General features: G+C 39.6%; 1 protein-coding gene across 6 annotated transcripts in view; it reads right to left on the reverse strand.

Moving 5' to 3' along the window:
• Positions 1-6740: 6740 nt before the first annotated feature.
• Positions 6741-22045, reverse strand: part of ark2ca (arkadia (RNF111) C-terminal like ring finger ubiquitin ligase 2Ca) — a 41402-nt gene continuing 26097 nt past the window's right edge. For 3 of the 6 annotated variants that reach the window (XM_057818959.1, XM_057818954.1, XM_057818960.1), the window contains 6 exons: positions 19037-19162; positions 18800-18929; positions 16107-16211; positions 15898-15993; positions 15726-15829; positions 6741-10660 (listed from right to left, as the gene is read on the reverse strand). In XM_057818959.1, coding sequence (XP_057674942.1) covers positions 10543-10660; positions 15726-15829; positions 15898-15993; positions 16107-16211; positions 18800-18929; positions 19037-19162 — 679 coding nt within the window. In that variant the 3' untranslated portion in view covers positions 6741-10542. The remainder of the gene's footprint in view (positions 10661-15725; positions 15830-15897; positions 15994-16106; positions 16212-18799; positions 18930-19036; positions 19163-22045) is intronic. The other 3 variants (XR_009061100.1, XM_057818955.1, XM_057818958.1) reach the window with 3 other exon arrangements.

The following is a 22045-nucleotide window of genomic DNA, read 5'->3' on the forward strand; positions in this document are numbered from 1 at the left end:
GGAGGTGTGCAAGAAGGAAACCTTTGCTCTCCAAGAAGAACATGAAGGCCAGCCTGAAGTTTGCCAGAGTTAATGTAGACAAAGACCAGGACTTCTGTAAAAATGTTCTCTGGACAGATGTATCTAAAATTGGATTATTTGGACACCAGAAAAGAGGACGTGTTTGGCATAAACCCTAAACAACATTCCAGGAAAAGAACCTCATGCCATCTGTGAAGCATGGAGGTGGAAATGAAATAGTTTGGTGATGCTTTCCTGCAGCAGGATCTGGCCAGCTCACCACCATAGAATCAACCATGAATTCTATCGTGTGCTTGAGGAACATGTGAGATCATCTGTGAAAAAATTTAAAATGGACCCTGCAACATGGCAATGACAGAAAACATACCAGTAAATCCACCAAGGACTGTCTCAAAAGAAAGACATGGGGAGTCCTGGAATGGCCAAGTCAAAGCCCAGATCTCAATCCATTGAGATGCTGTGGGGTGACTTGAAATGGGCTGTATATGCAAGAAACCCCTCAAACATCTCACAGCTGAAAGTACTCTGCGTTGAGGAACTTTCTTCAGACCGATGTCAAAGACTGGTTGATGGCTACAAAAAGCGTCTCACTGAAGTTATTTCAGCCAAAAGGGGCTAACACTAGCGATTAGGGGGTAGGGTGTCCTAACTTTTTCCTCAGTTAGAATATGCATTTTTGTTGATAAATTTAGTTTATGAGTAAAACAATGTTAAAATTTGTTGTTTACCTGCAATTAAATCACTTTCTTTTCCAGAGGTAAAGAAAAACAAGATCAGACATTGATATGTGAACATTTCTTGATAAAGAACTGAATATTTAATGGGGTGTCCTAATTTATTCACATGACTGTACACTCGAAACAAGTGAAAAGTAGCTAAGAAAGTGGGCAAGCCTGCTATAGTTTCTGTACTTTTTCAATATGTCTGTTTTTCACCTTTTCCATCTGAGACTCAGACTAAGCCTACACTTTCAGGCTCCATTAAAGCTTGTTTCTACGACAGCAGCGCATACTACGGAGGCAGCCAATGCGTAACAAGTAGGTGAGACAATCAGAGGTACAGTTGTGGTCAAAAGTTTACATACACTTGTGAAGAACATAATGTCATGGCTCTCTTGAGTTTCCAGTTATTTCTACAACTCAGATTTTTCTCCGATAGAGTGATTGAAACAGATACTTCTTTGTCACAAAAAACATTCATGAAGTTTGGTTCTTTTATGACTTTATTATGGGTTAACAGAAAAAGTGATCAAATCTGCTGGGTCAAAAATATACATACATGGATCTGAAAAAGCGAATCAATGACTTGAACAAGTCAGGAAAGTCACTTGGAGCCATTTCAAAGCAGCTGCAGGTCCCAAGAGCAACAGTGCAAACAATTGTTTGTAAGTATAAAGTGCATGGCACTGTTTTGTCACTACCACGATCAGGAAGAAAACGCAAGCTATCACCTGCTGCTGAGAGAAAATTGGTCAGGAGGGTGAAGATTCAACTGAGAATCACCAAAAAGCAGATCTGCCAAGAATTAGAAGCTGCTGGAACACAGGTGTCAGTGTCCACAGTCAAGCGTGTTTTCCATCTCCATGGACTGAGAGGCTGCCGTGCAAGAAGGAAGCCCTTGCTCCAAAAGCGGCACCTTAAGGCTCGACTGAAGTTTGCTGCTGATCACATGGACAAAGATAGCACCTTCTGGAGGAAAGTTCTGTGGTCAGACGAAACAAAAATCGAGCTGTTTGGCCACAATGCCCAGCAATATGTTTGGAGGAGAAAAGGTGCGGCCTTTAACCCCAAGTACACCATGCCTACCGTCAAGCACGGTGGTGGTAGTATTATGCTGTGGGGCTGTTTTGCTTCCAATGGAACTGGTGCTTTACAGAGAGTAAATGGGATTATAAAGAAGGAGGATTGCCTTCAAATTCTTCAAGATAAACTAAAGTCATCAGCCCGAAGATTGGGTCTTGGGCGCAGTTGGGTGTTCTAACAGGACAATGACCCCAAACAGACATCAAAAGTGGTAATGGAATGGCTAAATCAGGCTAGAATTAAGGTTTTCGAATGGCCTTCCCAAAGTCCTGACTTAAACCCCATTGAGAACTTGTGGACAATGCTGAAGAAACAAGTCCATGTCAGAAAGCCATCAAATTTAACTGAACTGCACCAATTCTGTCAAGACGAGTGGTCAAAGATTCAACCAGAAGCTTGCCAGAAGCTTGTGGATGGCTACCAAAAGCGCCTAAGTGAAGTGAAAATGGCCAAGGGACATGTTACCAAATATTAGCGCTGCTGTATGTATATTTTTGACCCAGCAGATTTGATCACTTTTTTCTGTACACCCATAATAAAGTCATAAAAGAACCAAACTTCATGAATGTTTTTTGTGACAAAGAAGTATCTGTCCCAATCACTCTATCAGAGAAAAATCAGAGTTGTAGAAATAACTGGAAACTCAAGAGAGCCATGACATTATGTTCTTCACAAGTGTATGTAAACATTTGACCACAACTGTACTTGCATTTAATTGGCTAAAATGAAACGTGCATTTAATATGTCTGACAACAGCCTTTCCGCCCACTTCCAGGAAATATGTTTTTATTTGCTTTTTTTTTTTCACTAATACACATAAAACAAAAATTTAGTCTTTCCACTTTATTAAATAATTTTCCACTAGGATGATTAAGGTCTTGTCTATCCCTTTAATATTGTTGCCGACATGACCCAAAATGTCCACAAGGTTAAATTACCCAAAATATTAAGTTGCCCTATAAAGAGATAAGGCTAATTATGGAAAATACGCTGAAAGCCATGCACTGAAAAAGTGTGAGTTTGTTTAGTTGGGTGGGGGGTAACAGTAAATCCAAACTGGTTTACCAGTGAAAGGGTTCCCCTATCCAAACAGTGCAACAACAAAAAAAAGAACCAGTCAAGTCCATTGCAGTTTGTCTACTAAATATTATGTCACAGCATTGGCAAGTGTTGCATGGGATGGAATGTCAGCGAGATCCACAGCACCACTAGAGGATGAAGAGGTGCAGAGGGGCTTTAACAGACAGCAGCAGCAGCAGCGCTAATAATAATCTTTTTTTTGTTGTAAATATTCCTTTAGTGTTTTCCCATACAGCTGCATGCAAAGCACTGAAAACATTGCAAAAGATGAGGTAATAGTTTCTTTTCATAGCAGTGTGTGTGTCTAAATAAATAATTCCCTTCAACTAAAATGAAAATTAAATAGCCACCATATCTACAGTTAGTAATAAATTATGATTGTTAAATACTTAAGGCATCTCAATGGACAACACCCTGTGTAAACTATGAACACTTCGTCATCACAGAGGAGGAGGAGGCAGTGTCAACACTGGCAGTGCACAAGACAAAAAAACAAACAAACAAACAAACATCCAAAATAAAACACATAATCGTCAATCACAGTGCGTAAAGGGCGTCATCACGTTTGGATGTAAATGCATTGTGTGGTTGCTTGTGCACTGTGAGAGAGAAGCTGCCTCCATCGCACATCACATTCTACAGCAATACAGCATAGCAACCGGCATAGCAACCACAAGGGGCAGGGATCTATCACACAAAAAACTCACACTTCCGAGCCAATAAGCCTGTGCTTGTTCTTCAACTTTGAAAAAATATAAACAAAGGACGCCATCTTTGTAGTTTCAAGCTGCCGGGACGACGAACGCATGCAGTTTTCATTCTGAAGCTCTCCACATACTATTTACTACAACTAATACTACTATACTGCAACAGTGCATGATAGCGTCCTTATTATTTTTGTTTCTTTTTAATTTTTTTGGCTTTGTGTTGTAATAAGCATCCCGTAATTCATGTTCATCAGAGCGTTGTGCTAATTTGCGCGACAGGGCAAGCGCAAATGCCGACTTTGGCAGCTCAGGTCGCAAAACAGGGTGCAGAAGTTGGTCGGAAACTTTACACGAGAAAAATAACTGAAAACAAATAAGGACAAAGAACTGCTAGATTGTAATAATTAGTGCTGTCAGAATACTCTGGAAATTAAAAATTAAAGCTATTTTAACAGCTATCAAAAACATACTATACTGTACATAATGTTAAGTACGTGTAGTACTAAGTATTAGGGATTAGTGTTGTCAAATTCATACTGTCTATGTATGTATAAACTGTAAGTAGGGATGTCCCGATCGCATATTTTTCCTCCCGAGTCAGAGTCACCTGATTTTGGGAATCTACCGATATCGAGTCCCGATCTGATACAGGAAAAAAAAAAAAAAATTTTTTTTTGGAACAAAAGTTCCAAATATGTTACAGTACTCTACTTTTTACAGTACTACCTCTTCAGCTTTTTCTTAGAGTGTAGCAGAGTATAAAACATATATCTTTGCATCTTTTGGCAATGCAATTGCATTTCTGGATGATTTTGTTACTTTTTAGCCCTTAAAAAGTACAAAAAATATAAATTAGGCCTGAATGATATTGGAAAAAAATCTATCACTGCAATTTTAGGGGGGATTTGCAATATATTGCGATATTAAAACTAGAAGAATTTTCAGCTGATAACTTGAATAGCTGTTTGGGATAGGCCTGAACGATTTTGGAAAAAATTTTCGTTGCGATATACACCTTGCCAAGGCTCCAAACTTTTTGCATTGGTTGCACTGGTGCGTCTAACTTTTTTCCTAAGGTGCACCAGCACAAAATTTAGGTGCACCCACATTTTTTCATTGGATCACCTTTAACGCCTTAACTTTACTCTCCATAACTAGTTGCATTGAGTTCATATTGTCTCAACCAGTGTTGTTTTTTTTTTAACGATGAATAAAACGACATTATTTCGTCAACGAACAATTTTTTTTTCATGAGGATGACGAGACGATAACGAGCTAAAAACGTGTTTTGGGAGACTAAAACATAACAAGACTAATGCAAGCTTTCGTCTGACGAGAAAATGCACAATAGTTTTCGTCTCATGTTCACAATGTGTGACATTTTATATGTAGTCAGCTTGCATTGTAGTAGTGTTTAGTTGTGTCACTCATGTGATGTGCTGCTGCTCAGTCTATGGGCTTGCAGTCACGGTACGATTTGTTTTCTTATTCTGCCAGAGAGAATATCCAATGTTGCTTTAGCCTTTAAAGGTCTGTGCTGAGTAATCATCACATACTAAATGTTACTCATAGCGTTAGCATAACATATGCAGTAGCATTAGGCTAATGCTAATGGCAAGTGTCCTCTTTAACCCTCGGACATCTTTTTTTTTTTTTTTTTTTTTTTTACACATACAGTTCTTGGCGTCTTTCCTGTTGAGTGTATGTATCACCTACAGTTGTGGTCAAAAGTTTACATACACTTGTGAAGAACATAATGTCATGGCTCTCTTGAGTTTCCAGTTATTTCTACAACTCAGATTTTTCTCCGATAGAGTGATTGGAACAGACACTTCTTTGTCACAAAAAACATTCATGAAGTTTGGTTCTTTTATGACTTTATTATGGGTTAACAGAAAAGGTGATCAAATCTGCTAGGTCAAAAATATACATACATGGATCTGAAAAAGCGAATCATTGACTTGAGCAAGTCAGGAAAGTCACTTGGAGCCATTTCAAAGCAGCTGCAGGTCCCAAGAGCAACAGTGCAAACAACTGTTTGTAAGTATAAAGTGCATGGCTATGTTTTGTCACTGCCACGATCAGGAAGAAAACGCAAGCTATCACCTGCTGCTGAGAGAAAATTGGTCAGGAGGGTGAAGATTCAAACGAGAATCACCAAAAAGCAGATCTGCCAAGAATTAGAAGCTGCCGGAACACAGGTGTCAGTGTCCACAGTCAAGCATGTTTTGCATCTCCATGGACTGAGAGGCTGCCGTGCAAGAAGGAAGCCCTTGCTCCAAAAGCGGCACCTTAAGGCTCGGCTGAAGTTTGCTGCTGATCACATGGACAAAGATAAGACCTTCTGGAGGAAAGTTCTGTGGTCAGACGAAATAAAAATCGAGCTGTTTGGCCACAATGCCCAGCAATATGTTTGGAGGAGAAAAGGTGAGGCCTTTAATCCCAAGTACACCATGCCTACCGTCAAGCATGGTGGTGGTAGTATTATGCTGTGGGGCTGTTTTGCTGCCGATGGAACTGGTGCTTTACAGAGAGTAAATGGGATAATGAAGAAGGAGGATTACCTTCAAATTCTTCAAGATAACCTAACGTCATCAGCCCGAAGATTGGGTCTTGGGCGCAGTTGGGTGTTCCAAAAGGACAATGACCCCAAACACACATCAAAAATGGTAATGGAATGGCTAAATCAGGCTAGAATGAAGGTTTTCGAATGGCCTTCCCAAAGTCCTGACTTAAACCCCATTGAGAACTTGTGGACAATGCTGAAGAAACAAGTCCATGTCAGAAAGCCATCAAGTTTAACTGAACTGCACCAATTCTGTCGAGAGGAGTGGTCAAAGATTCAACCAGAAGCTTGCCAGAAGCTTGTGGATGGCTACCAAAAGCGCCTAATTGAAGTGAAAATGGCCAAGGGACACGTTACAAAATATTAGCGCTGCTGTATGTATATTTTTGACCCAGCAGATTTGATCCCTTTTTTCTGTTCACCCATAGTAAAGTCATAAAAGAACCAAACTTCATGAATGTTTTTTGTGACAAAGAAGTATCTGTTCCAATCATTCTATCAGAGAAAAATCAGAGTTGTAGAAATAACTGGAAACTCAAAAGAGCTATGACATTATGTTCTTCACAAGTGTATGTAAACTTTTGAACACAACTGTAATTGGTGTTCTCCTTGGAATGTACAATCTGTGCTCGTCTGTCAATCTTGATTCGAAATAGTTGGAAATCTTTATTTAGTTATTTATTTATTTTTTGGAGTAAAAATTTTTTAATTTTACAGACAGAAACAGCAAATGTCGAATAAACTAGACTAAATTTGTCTTGAGTTTTCGTCAACAAAAACTAGACGAAGACAAACAGTTTTTGAGATGACTAAAATATGACTACGACTAATAGGTATTATCGTCCAAAAGACTAAGACTAAAACGAAAATTAAAAGGGCTGCCAAAAACAACACTGGTCTCAACTTATAGATTAGTTGATTTTTTTCTGTTATCACGGACAATTGTTTTATGCTGTTTGATTTACCTGACATGTTTCGGTGACTACTTCCGCCTTTATCAGAGTGTCACTGGTGTTTGTGTGACACCTCTTTATCAGCTGATGGATGAAGGTGTGACTCCATCAGCTGATAAAGAGGCGTCATGACACTCTGATGAAGGTGGAAGGATTAAATTCAGTCACGCTTTGACAATCACGCTGCGAAGAACAGCCTCTCACTTACACATTGAATGAGTTGGCACAGCATACTTCAGACTTGGGCTGCAACTAACGATTATTTTCAATAATTAATCGGACGATTAATTAAACAATTAACCGATTAATCGGATAAATGTCACTTCTTTCAATTACCTTCACAATTTACCTTGAAGTTGTTTTCGGCATGTTGTAAGTAGCAATGAATACAAAATGGAGGACTTTTTCCTTCAACTGTATCGGTTATCAAATTCGTAGGTAACTAATTTATTAATTGATTTATTCGATTAGTTGTTGCAGCCTTATAAAGAAGCTAGTTTAGACAGTAAGATGTCCGAAAAATGGCAGAAATGTGAATTGTTGTTTTCCAAAGTAAAAGACAGATTTTTGTTCATGTCCTACTTTGACTTACCGAAAATATAAATGAAGAAATCTGATAATATTTACAACTGATAAGTTATATATATGTTATCATTTTAAGAATTTAGAGTTTAAGGTGAAGAATGTCCTAAACGATTAATCGGTTATCAAAATAGTTGTCGATTAATTTGCTAACTGATTAGTTTTCGATTAATTGTTGCACCTCTACTTCAGACTGTGTACCAAGCTGAACGATTATCAAAATATTTGTGTCCATGATCGTAGTGCTGCCAAGGATTCTCTGGCCAGATCAAAGCTACAAAACTGTCAATCATCGTTAACTTAAAGTACCAAACACCAGCTGCACTGGCGACCAAGAAAAACAATTTGGTCACAATGCTTAGCAGGAGGGCGGGTGAAAGGCTCTACAAGCATGAAGCAAAAAAAAAAAAAAACAAATATATATTTTTAATTAAAAACCCGATCCTTTTCACCCTATTCCGATCCTCTGAAAAAATGGCGCGATCGGCCCAATTTCTGATAATGTGATCGGGACATCCCTAACTGTAAGCAGTGACAAAGTTAAAACTTTTATCTCCAGGGCTTAAGCTTGAACTTTGAAAGGTCAAGCACTGAAAAAAAAAGATGCTACTGCAGAATCGGTCAATAGTAAAGGGCTAAACGATAAATACATAAAAAGTGAAATATAAAAAATATTTTTTTTTAACTAAAACAAAAAGCACAATTCAAGTAACCAAATAATTTATAATTAACAAAATACCATTTTTGCATTTGCATAATAGCACACTATCAGGAAACAACAATAAATTCTCATTATTTCTCATGGAAAGGTTCCGACTATTTCTTTTTTGCAACCCTCTTTCAAAATGACTTGACTGGCGGCTCGGCAGAGCTGGCACAAGTGTATTGCAAAACGTCAAAGCTGCACAATAGAGTTCAAACATGCCACAGGTGGCACTCAGGGGCTCTCCCCTGAAGGAAGCGACGGCACGCCACACGCGTTTGCTGCTACTCTACGATCATAAAAGGTAAACATGGCATTTTTGTGTTTCAGGAAGAGAAAAGGAAGGGAAAAAAAGTAGGAGAATCTAGAAAGACAGCTGGCAATGCGACGTTAAAGTCATGGCTTCAAGGACATGCTACACAGCAAGGAGGCGCCTATACACTACACCAGTGGTTCTCAAACTGGGGTCCGTGAGCCATAGCTCAGGCATTCGCTAAATAATTTGTACTAAATTATTATGTCTTATCATCAAAAACAGTGCATCTTTACACATGTGGACTGGCATGCCAATAAAACATAATAATTATGTTAGTTTTAAGTAATAGTAATACTAGTAATAGTAATTTTCCAGCTTTGAGCCATTGAAAAGCTCTGATATGCTAGTGATGTACCATCATTTTCCTCCCTTGACAAAAAGAATCCAGTCTTTTTTTTAAGGATAGCTTCCAAAGAATTAAAGACAGAGTATTCCATGAATAAAGTTGTATTTTAACTTTAAAGATGCTGTAACATGAATTCTGAGATACATTTTTTAAATGCATTATACACATTTGAGAACGTGCAAAAACTCAAACTACCTAAGCACAAAATTGTAGCGATACAGTATGTTGTTCAATATATTTGGGGGGGGGGCTAAAACACCAACCAGTGTCTCATTTTGGCATGAGTTGGCCCTTGCTGACTATAGAAAATGAGGGGGAGCAAACTGTAAGAGCAGGTTAGGTAGGAATTACGAAGACTATTTCTTAAGTAAACCTCTAAAACTGCAACAATGCTAAGCATTGTTTTTTTCTGAAAATGACAAGCCCTCAATTAGTTAACATTCAGTATATTAGGAAAACTGTTTTTAACCGTAAACTCCACTTTGAACTGTTGAAACAATAAAGCTTCGTTCTTGTAAGAACTACAAGGCCCATTTCTGAAAGATCAGCCAAAAGCCTCCAAAACTTTAACTGATTTTTCAAAAAATGGATTGCACTAATGAGTTAACATACAGTATATTACAAAAAGTTTTTTTTTTACCAACAAACCACTTTTTCACTTGATCTTGGATTAAGACAACTTGTTTCTTTTAAGCTCTCTGAGGTCCATTTCTGAAAATTCAGTCAAAATCCTCTAAAACATGCTAAGTGTTTTTACTGAAAACAGCTGAAAACTCACTGAATGAGTAACGTACAGTATTATAAAAACAGTTTTTTAAACTGCAAAAGCCAACTTTAACTTTGTAATATGACGATCTTGGAACAATGCAACTTTGTAAGATATATACTTTTTATCTCGACAAAATACATCATTGTTCTTGTAAAGATTACCATTTTTTTCCTTGAAAAAAAATACAACTTTATTCTCATAACATTGCAACTTTTTTCGACAGGATTTTTGTTTTTTATTTCAACATTTTCCCCATCTAAAATAGGCAACTTTTAATATTGAACTGGTAAAACTATGAGAGGGCTAGAATTGCTCCTCAATAAATGGTCCCTGGACCCAAAAAGTTTGAGAACCCCTAAACGACACCACCAAGTAAAACCACCAAGCTACAATAAAACCCTGTGTACACGACTTGTTAGTAGTGTGTGTGGATGTGCTTGTGTTCTATAGAAAGAGAGGAGGGGGCGTTTGGGGGGGGGAGAACGAAAGAGAGAGTAACAGCGCATGTCTCTTGCAATTCTCCTCCCTTGCTTGGCTCAGTAAAAGCGAGAGTCCAAAAGAAACAAACAAAAAAAAAAGATGTCACATCAAAAGTCAGGAGACATTTGGCAATAGCACCCGATTTGGGATGCGAGAAAAAGTAGGATGGAAGAAAGCAGGAGCGGGCTAGGAAACGCCGTGGGGGTGAAAAATCTCATCAGCTGTCGGGGTTCAGCTGCGTCTCGATGTCAACGCGACAGATTGGACACTTCCTGCTGGTCGCCAGCCATTGGTCCACGCAGCCTTGGTGGAAGAGGTGCATGCAGGGTAACCTCCTGCGAGACACAAGGATGAGGAGTGGGTGTGGGGGTTTATTGACTTGGGCGTCTCGGAGGGAGAGTTTGGTTTTGCCCTCTCAGGCGTAAGGGCACGCATTCTGCTCAGTCATGAAGCTTCGAGACAGCTGGCCTTTGCACACATTGGTCGCAACACGAGCTCTGTCCCCCGACGACCCCCCAGTCCCCCCCTCCTGACTCAACTTGGACTACTGCAAGGTCTCAGTGAAGACACGACAATTTTACCCTAGACCAGAGGTGTCCAAACGACAGCCCGCGGGCCATTTGTGGCCCACTGCCCTATTTTTTATTGGCCCGCAGCAAATTATGAAACAATAATTAAGTATAGAATAAAAGTTTGGACAGCCCCTTTCCTCAACTATTGGCGTTCTGTGGTCTTTCTATCAAGGTCATTCCAGAATTGTAGGACATTTTACATCCGACCCATCAGTTATTATCAATGCACATACAAAATTCTAAAACATTGTTTCTTTATGAGTAAATTTACTTGTCCTGAAACCAATTCCAGGGTTTCTACAGGTTAAGTTAAATTCAGTTTGTTTTAAATAATGTTTGAAATTCAATTTAAGACCAACTCAAAAAGTAAGTAATATACCGTAAGTCAGGGGTTCCCAACCTATTCCACTAAGGCACACTGTGGGTGCAGGATTTCATTCTTACCAAACAAGATGACAACACTTTTTCCCCAATCTGGTGTTTTACAAGTGCAATCAGTTGATTGCAGTCAGGTGTGGCTTGTTTTAGCAGAAGCCTCATTGGTTCAACTGTCTCTGCTGGATCGGCTGGAACAAAAACCAGGACCCACAGTGTGCCTTGAGGACTGGGTTGAAAACCCCTGCCGTAAGTAATACAGAGAGGAGCAGAAGTATTTACACCCCTTGTGATTTTGCAAGTTCACTCTCTTAAAAAATAGGTAGAGGTCTGAAATTTCAATCACAGATGCATTTCCACTTATAGAGACATAATTTTTTTTAAAACTCCGAAACTCATATTGTATAATTTTTCAATAATCTATTTGTAATTTATTGGGGTTCATAAGTATTTGTGCCCCTGAGAATCAGCAACAATTATGACACTCAAAGAGTTGTCAGTCTACCTTAAAAAAAGTCCTTTACCCCATGAGTAATCAACCATGTGTTTGAGCTCATTATTGTCACCTCTACACCCGACAGTCAGTCATAGTCCAACTGCTACCATGGGCAAGACCAAAGAGCTTTCAAAAGACACCAGACAAAAAAATGTTGAGCTCCACAAAGCTGGAAAAGGCTATGGGACAACTGGATAGCAGCTTGATGAGAATACACCAACAGTTGGAGCAATTGCTAGAAAATGGAAAAGGCTAAATATGACTGATAGTCTACCTCGGAATGGGGCTCCATGTTAAATCTCTTCTCTTCGGGCATCACTCATGAGGAGAAAAGTGAGGGCTCAGCCTAGAACTGCACAGCAGGAACTGGTCAATGACCTGAAGAGAGCTGGATGCACGGTTTCAAAGGCTATTGTCAGTAGAACACTACGGTGCAATGGTTTAAAAATCATGCATTGCTCAGAAGGTTCCCCTGTTGAAGCCAGTATATGTGAAGTTTGCCAGGGAACATCTGAATGAAGCAGAGGGGTAATGGGAGAAAGTCATGTGGTCAGATGAGACCAAAGTAGAACTTTTTGGTGCAAACTTTAATTGTCGTGTGTGGAGGAAAGAGAAGGATGAGTACAATCTCAAGAACACCACCCCCACTGTGAAGTATGGGGGTGGAAACTTAATGCTTTGAAGCTGCTTTTCGGCAAAGGGGACAGGACGACTGCACTATATAAAGCAGAGGATGAATGGTGAAATGTATTGTCAGATTTTGAGCCACAACCCCTATCCCTCTGTCAGAGACTTGAAGATGAGTCGTGGCTGGATCTTCCAACATGAAGCACACAGACAAGCTGACCAAGGGGTGGCTCCGTAAACAAACATATCGAGGTTCCGGAGTGACCCAGCCAGTCTCCAGACCTCAATCCAATAAAAAAATCTTTGGATGGAGCTGAAACTTGGTGTTTCTTAACGGCAGCCCCGAAACCTGACAGATCTAGAGAAGATTTGTGTGGCGGAATGGGCCAAAATCCCTGTTTCCATATGTGAAAACCTGGTGAAGATCTACAGAAAGCGTCTGACCTCTGTAATTGCAAACAAAGGTTGTTGCACTAAAAATTAGCACTGATTTTCTTATATACACTTATGAACCCCAGTATATTACAAATACATTACCGTAATTTCCTGAATATAAGGCGCACCCGTGTATAATGCGCACCCCAAATTTACTTGTAAAATCTAGGGAAAATGATTGTACCTGTTTATAACGCGCACCCTAATTTTAGCACCAATAAATAGAAGAATACAAGAAAAGAGAGCTCGTGTACAGACACAGAAATGTCATTTTACTGACTGGTGAAACACAGCACAAGCATAGCATATTGGTAGTTCAAAACATTACCATAAACTGACAATATTTACGGTAATAATATGATTTGACAACCTCTTCAATTTACCAGAATCTAGGAGAAAACAAAACAGATGTGACTTTTCTTTTAAAAGATGCTGTATAACTTGCTCGTTTCATCATGATGAATAAATGTTTCTTCCATGGATTGATACGGTAAAATGAAAGTGAGAACGTAAGTTGGAAATCCGAGAGAGCTCATCGCTGTCAACACTGTGATACATTGGTATTCTATGTTGTGTTGTTCCATGTTGTGGCACTGGTGGATCCATGCTGCTGTATTGTCATATCTATGTTGTGATTGTCTATGAGCCAGAGGGCCGCTGAGGCTAGACAAAAGAGCGCCGCATTATAACTGGACTGTCGGCATTTAAGTTCATTGAAAGCAAGAAATAAAACGTTGAACACGGCACTCGAAGTATTCTAGTTTTTTTTCCAAGACAAGATAAAACAGACACGACAGTAACAATAGGAACTATTGTTATTTGGGTTTGAGTTTCCCGAGGGACAGATATAGTTGACGGACACACACAGGAAATCTGTTGTTACGTTTGTTATGGTCCGAGTTGCGGAGCTGCAATAAACGTCGACTCAAATGAGTTCAAGAAACTAAATTCTGTGCTTTATGAAGAGTGAAAAAAAGCAGAATTTAACACAGACGAAATCATTCGGCCGATCAGAGTGAAGTATTACCGAAACAAAATGGTGACGTCAGGTACCGTATTATATATATTATATATACACAGTATATATACTGTATATATATTTCTGTCTCCATCCATGTACCCGTTTATAATGCGCACCATGATTTTACAAGTTGATTTTGGGGGGGGAAGTGCGCGTTGTATTCGGGAAATTACGGTATTTTAAAAAATCATACAATCTAAATTCTAGATTTTTTGTAGATTATTTCTCTAAGTTTAAATACATTCAGACCTCTACCTATTTTCTAAGTGGGTGAACTTGCAAAATCACAAAGAGTGCAAATATTTCTTCTCCTCACTGTATACTGTATCTCGACAATAAAATGAACTAATTTCTAAATTGGGGAAGAAGGAAATTTAGCAAGTAGGAAAATGGCAGACCATCCTTCTGAACAAATGGCTACTCCTAGATCTTTTCTCGCCATCTTCTTTATGCCATCAAGTGGCTTCCTTGTCAATTACACTTTAGGTATTCTCTATAATATTTTATTTTATTATATATATTCAATGGTCTGGAACAACTAAATTGTATTAGGATGATTTGTTACTGCATTTTTAGTACAGTTACATTTTAGTCAGACTATGAAAAAGATTTTTTTCCCTTTATTTTTTCTCAATCTGTTAGAGGATTTATAGACCCTACTCACCTACGTCACAAAATGGGCATGTCGCTGTTTCCGGCCGCCATATTGTATCTATTTCTTAGACCTATTCTCATTGTTTTCAATTAGTCGAGCAAGTTATAGAGCAATTCATGGAAGCCCCGGTGTTATCTGACTCTGTAAACTCATTGGATGCATTGCATAAAAGGCGTTACGTGGAAAAGCTTCAGTTTATCCATTCGCCAGATCCGTATTTGATGCCTAAATCGATGTTTTTCGACCCGCTGGCTTCGCCTGACATCTGCTATCCTGATATTTACAACTATCTTGTCCACACAAAATCAGCCTATTCTCACGAAAGTTTGAAAAACTTTAAAGCTTGGAGGCTTATAAATGCTACGTTGCTGGTTGGGTGAAACAGGTCCTCGTACACGAAAATTCGGCAGGAATCTTGTGCTCGGAAGGTGAGTTACGAAATTTTCAATTCAAAATCTTTTGTTCTTGCTAACATCCACTGTCGAGTCTAATGTATTTCATATCATTTGTCAATGGAGCTAGGGCTTTTAATGTTTATATGGTTTAGCGATAGCACTCTCACTACATACATATATAATATGTAATAAATATGAAGTGCGACAGCACAACTCCAGATTGTCCCTAGTTGAATTTATTTTTTGGCTTTTGACCTCAATAGTGAAATTGTAAATTAATTGTATGACAACTGTCTGATTATCCCCTTATAATTATATATTTTCAGGTAGTTCATTCACAACGTCTGAGTGTATGTTGTCGGCGATTAGCCTAGCAATGATCTTAATTGTGGTTGTCAGCCCAAAACCCTCTAAATATATATATTAAATGCATCTTACCAGATATAAAATGACTACTACATAATCTGTGGTAGTCGTTTGGAGCCCAGTTTTCTCGTCGAATTGCAGCAGTCAGTCTCGCTCTCCTCTTCGGGTCTCTCGGAATACTGTAAAATTTCAAGTCTCTCCGTCTATCTTCTCTGTTTTTGCAACCGACCGCCACACACGACTTCACCATTTTGATTATTAATGTTAATGAGCAGAAAAACACACCATAATAGGAGGAATTTACGAAGCGCTAATGCATTAACATGACGAATATACGGACAACATGGCGCGGGGGCGTGGCTGTGACGTCACATGAGTAGGGTCTATAGGACCCCCAGGACAGTGCAAAAATTGTGGCGAAAACATCCATGAATGAACATTTTGGGCAACAAACTGACCTGACGTCCTCGCCGTCCTCCAGCATGGACAAGCAGATAGTGCACTTCTCATCAACGTCTGTCTCCTCTTCTTCCTCCCCGAGCTTCAGCTGCAAGGGCTTCCTCTGTTTTAGGAGCAGAGGGATGAAGTCCACAGGCCTTCCACAAGGTTTCCATGTATGTTCAGTGCTACCTTTTTGTATTTGTGCGGAAAAGTGAATCGTTCGATGGTGGTCTGCACTGCACCTCTGCTCACACTGCCTAACCGGTCCTCCAACTGAAGGAGCTCCTGGGGAGGGAAAAGGCACTTAGAGTACTCAAAATAGTTTCCAATACTGATCTGGAATATACTTGTTCAACTGTTAGAATTTTTTTTTTTTTTTTAAATAAAGTAATTTTTACCTCATAGCTTTCCCGCACCGCAGTGGCATGTCTGGAAGGGTTCAAACTTTGGAGTGCCAACAGGTGCAGCTGGGGATACGGGTAGTTTCTGATTTCATGCACAACCTGGTAACAACAAAACCTCTGCTTTACATTCCTGCACTTAAAAGAGACGGTGGCCGAGAAGCATCAGGCGAACTGCAACTTGCAAACACTTTGGAAGAGTAAAAAAGCACAAATGCAGATTATCACAGCACAAACGCCAATTACCACAACATGAATGCCAAATTAAATCCCAATTGCCAATAACAGGGTCCAAAGTGGGTGGAAAAATTAGTGGCTTACAGTCCAATAATTAGTTCAGTTGAGGTATGTATGACTGATTACTAATGATGGATTAATTTGTGTTTTTTTTATGGGCTTATGAGCTGCATGTCTTTTAGTGTAAATATCCCATAATACAACGTGAAATGGTCCAATTCAACCTGTAACACTTATTTTCAGAAAATGACAGTAGCTACAGCCCCATCCAAAATGATTGTCACGCTTGGTTTAGATGTGTTCTTCCGATTTTAATGAATGCAGCGTTTATTTCTTTTTTAATATATAAGACAACAAGGGAGTGGGGGGTAAAATCCAATACTTCATTCAATTGGTGAAAAAAATCCCAAATCAAGAAATCATTATTTTACATGTGTCATAATTATTGCAATTCCTGATGTTTATACTTTGTGCTAAGAAAACAGCACCGAATCATTTATTTATCTATAATATTTCATAAGGTGGGAGAATACAGAGAGAGGGCCCTGGGACCATTCCTCTTCCCTCAATCTCTTTAAATCGTCACGAGATATAGGACCTCTTCTCTGCACTCTCGTCTTCAGCTCACAAGTTTTCAATGCGGTTGAGGTTAGGAGACAGATAGCCGTAGGAGGAACTTAATTCTGTGTCTGTTGAAATAATTATGTGGCCCTTTGGCCATATGGTTAAGTCATTATTTTGTTCAGACCCAGTGATGACCCTACTTCAACTTTTGGCCAGACGCCACCAGATTTTGAATTGAAATGGGTTTGGATATTTTATGACACCAAAACTTTTTTAAGGAATGCTAATATCGTGGCCTACATGACCCAAAATGTAATGTCCATGTATATGGACGTAGAGTCTTGACAAAAATAATATTTTGCCCAACGAAGGGCAAATAAAACATTCGGCCATTTTTGTGGAATATTTCACAACTAAACTCTCTGATGTTGATTTTTGGTTGAATCAATAAGCCGGGGTGAAAGGGGGCCGGAACGGTCTGGTATGCCATTCCGGTAAAAGATTCAGGGCTGGAACGCACTGGAGCGGTGCTTTGAACCTGAAAATTTGACAACTGTGAAAACCCCATGATAAAAAACCTGCCTGGTTGCCACACACGCATCTCCAAGAAAACAATCTACTAACTTTCGATTCACATAGACAAGTGTCAACAACAAGCCTAATAAAGTGCTTGCGTAGTGTAATCACCTTCCACCATTTTTTTATGAATTCATTCATTCCACGGAGCTCTGCCCAGCATCCAGTGTATCTGAGTCTGACGAGTCGCTTTCAGGTGCGCATGCATGAAGGCATACCACCTTTGACTCAGTTATCCTTTCAATTGGCTGACAGACCGACATGTGATCAGTATGGATAGTTAGCTCTGATAGGTTGAAATTGCACATGAGTAGGCATGTGCCGGGATCAGATTCTGATGGTATGATAATATTATGTATCATGTATCATGGTATTCCCATTACAGCTCTAAAATGTGTTACTTTGAGATATATGGGTTAAAATAAAAATAAATACAAAAACATATATATATATATATATATATAACTTTTTCCATTGAACAGGATTTTTATTTTTCAAAACATATTAGCAAATTGGAACATAAGTATATTTTTAAAAAAAATAATAATATTCTAAAAACCATTAAAATAAATGCAGTCCTTTAGGTGAGCCCAAACCTACAGCCAAAGCTAAACATTATTACCATCAGAACAAATATAATTGAATTATTTCCCATAAAAAGCACGTGTGTATGACTCGAATCATGTTTACATTTTGCAGACACGCACTTTCTCAACACAGACAGTTGCTAGAGATAAAAAAATAAAGGTTTTACAACCGCTAGCCACACTAAACACACTGGAGTTAACTCTCGTAGCTGGTGGGAAACGTTCATTAAAGTGTCTACTAACCTTTAATTTTGTATAAATGCAAAATCATATTGGAGGTATTTGGCTCTTCGGCTGCCACGTGTTATAAATGTCGCCTGGCCCTCCTTCTCTAAGCCGCGGCCGTCTGTAAATTTTCTGTAGCTGAAGTATTCCCATACCAGCAATTTAATTTTCTTCGATGCTGGAAAAAGTTCAGGAGTTTCACCTACTCCAGCCATCGTGTAGCACAGCTGACTCACTGACACTGAGATACAACAGGTGGGGGAGGGTTGAGCTTTGCAGCTGCAAGCGAGGGATTTCTCACTGCATTTTTGGGACATAGAAAATAGCTAATACCGTAGGGGTGGTATGATGGAAAATTTTTGCAGTTTTGAAACCGTGACGTTTTCATACCACGGTATACCTTGAAACCGGTAATCTGCATATGTCAGCATGAAATTCAAGCGACTTTCCCCCTGTCAATAAGTACACGAAACCAAAAGAGAAAAAGCAATAAGTACATACCACCTGTGCAGAGGATGTGTTCCTGGGAAAGTGGTGCATTCGGGGGGAAGCCAGGTAGTGCTGGTAGTGCTGGGGCAGCTGCTGGAGGTGGTATTGGTGATGAGGGAGGCCAGCATCGACGCTGAGATCCCTGCCAGGCAGACATACAGTCCGCCAAGTTGACGAGTGACAGACAAACTGATGGAAGCGCGATCAGAACGGTGGCGTCGTTTTTTCACTTTTGAGACACTGACTCACCAGTCGGTGCCTTCGGCCAGGTACCTTGGCTGCTGTGTCACTGGCTGCGGGGCATGGAGGGGTGGGGAGTACTCGTAGGTGGAGCGCAGTCGGTGGGGATTGATAGGAACTCTTTCTTGGGCCCTTCTGTTGACGATGGGTTCATGATTAATACAACAATTTGAAAATAAAATCTGTTGTTTTTGATCTGACAGCTAAATAATTCTTTAGTACGGAAACCAAACCAAAACTTACAATGTTGTTACTACACACACACACAACTAACCATATCCTTTGTAAAAACATAAGAGTGTTAAATATTAGTCATGGCTGTTTTTTTCCACATTTTTTGTCTATATATATATATATATATATATTATATATATATATATATACACACACACATATATATATATATACACATTTTTTTTTTTTTGCAAAAGAAGTACAATGTTTTTCATATTTTTTAAGAAAACAAGGATCCTATTTACTTCATGCTCTGTGCGCAAATTTGGAATATAATTAGTTTTAAGATCACTAAGATCAGTATTTATTGCCACTTTCGTGCCAAATTTCACAGACAAAAAAAAAATCTAACGCTTTGAATGCCAGACAGTTTGTCGGACACAATTTTATGCAATGTACAGGCATTTCAAATCAAATGTAATTCATTTGAGACCTACCAGATGAAATTCAATACCTTTTTAAGACCCTTAAAGTATTATACAATTAACATACTAGTACAGTTAGGATTTCCTTAAGGCACCACAGGAACATTGAAAACTGGATAATGTAACTTTTAAAAATGTTGAGATATTGTAAGCTTTTTTTGTTATCAGCCATGCTTTTCCTGGTATCTGATTTCAAACTCAGGTACCATTCTATATGTCGTGTGTGTGTATACGGGTTCGCAGTCATGATGGTCCTCTGAGGGAAATCGTACCCATAAGAGGCTCGTGACAAAAATTAGTTTAACAGCTGTAATATAGACCAAAAACTATGACAGAGTTTTGATTCCACATCCAAAAATTAGTTAAAAAGAGATGTCAGACCTTAAACCACAAGAATGTTGTTTCTCGGTGTTATTTGACGAATGTGACCATGTGGATTCACAGGTATCCAGGTAACAATAGCCGCTTTCGCTCTGTAGGAACTATCCGTAGTTCCAATAACCTTTTGTGGGACAATGACATCAGTTTGCGTGTTCGTACATGTAGGATCCAGGGACCAAGAACTCGAGTTCCAAGAGCCATTTTCGTTGCTGCTCTGAGTTAGGGACTTTCAGTGGGGCCATGGGAACTGGATTCCGTAGGTGTTTGGTGATTCACTGAAATCAGCATCTACGCCCCTTCCATACTCACGTGTCTCGAGGAGCCGCCATATTTAAAAAAAAACTACCCTGTACTAAATTTGTGTGCTCTTAGTCTCATTGTTAGATGCTGGATATCTTCGCCGATAAAAACTATTCCCTTCAAACATGCAAGAATCGCCGCTGTGTCTTCGACTGTCTCAGTTTCGCTGTTTTTGTTCAGCTTAGTTTTCGCGGTTTCATTTTGCCAGAGTTTGGTGTAGCGAGTAAATAATGCATCAATGACGCGGACTACAACGTCACAACAGTTCACATCAGGCGCAGTACCCCTGTATGAACACGACTGCTGGCCGAGGGATGGTTCCTATAACTACTGTAGAGACTTATATACTGGTCCTTCTAAAAAAATTAGCATATTGTCATAAAGTTCATTATTTTCCATAATGTACTGATATATTTTAGATTCATTACACACAACTGAAGTAGTTCAAGCCTTTTATTGTTTTAATATTGATGATTTTGGCAAAAAAGTCAAGAAACACCAAAAATCCCTATCTCAAAAAATTTGCATATCATGAAAAGGTACTGTAAAGAAGCTACTAACCTAATCATCTGAATCAACGAATTAACTAAAAACCCCTGCGAAAGATTCCTGAGGCTTTTAAAAACTCCCAGCCTGGTTCATTACTCAAAACCGCAATCATGGGCAAGACTGCCGACCTGACTGCTGTCCAGAAGGCCATCATTGACACCCTCAAGCAAGAGGCTAAGACACAGAAATTTCTGAGGGAATAGGCTGTTCCCAGGGTGCTATATCAAGGCACCTCAGTGGGAAGTCTGTAAGAAGGAAAAAGTGTGGCAGGAAACGCTGCACAACCAGAAGAGGTGACCGCACCCTGAGAAAGATTGTGGAGAGGGTCCGATTCCAGACCTTGGGGGACCTGCAGAAACAGTGGACTGAGTCTGGAGTAGAAACATCCGGAGCCACCATGTACAGGCATGTGCTGGAAATGGGCTACAGGTGCCGCATTCCCCAGGTCAAGCCACTTTTGAACCTGAAACAGCGGCAGAAGCGCCTGACCTGGGCTACAGAGAAGAAGCAATGGACTGCTGCTCAGTGGTCCAAAGTACTTTTTTCAGATGAAAGCAAATTTTGCATGTCATTCGGAACTCAAGGTGCCAGAGTTTGGAGGAAGACTGGGGAGAAGGAAATGCCAAAATGCCTGAAGTCCAATGTCAAGTACCCACAGTCAGTGATGGTCTGGGGAGCCATGTCAACTGCTGGTGTTGGTCTACTGTGTTTTATCAAGGGCAGGATCAATGCAGCAAGCTATCAGGAGATTTTTGAGCACTTCATGCTTCCATCTGCTGAAAAGCTTTATGGAGATGAAGATTTCATTTTTCAGCACGACCTGGCACCTGCTCATGGCGCCAAAACCACTGGTAAATGGATTACTGACCATGGCATTGCTATGCTCAATTGGCCTGCCCACTCTCCTGACCTGAACCCCATCGAGAATATGTGGGATATTGTGAAGAGGAAGTTGAGAGACACCAGACCCAACACTGTGGATGAGCTTAAGGCCGCTATCGAAGCATCCTGGGCCTCCATAACACCTCAGCAGTGCCACAGGCTGATTGCCTCCACGCCACGCCGCATTGATGCAGTCATTTCTGAAATAGGATTCCCGAGCAAGTATTGCATAGCTGATATAATTAAG

This window comes from Corythoichthys intestinalis, chromosome 17 (assembly GCF_030265065.1).
Source record: "Corythoichthys intestinalis isolate RoL2023-P3 chromosome 17, ASM3026506v1, whole genome shotgun sequence".
NCBI lineage: Eukaryota > Metazoa > Chordata > Actinopteri > Syngnathiformes > Syngnathidae > Corythoichthys > Corythoichthys intestinalis.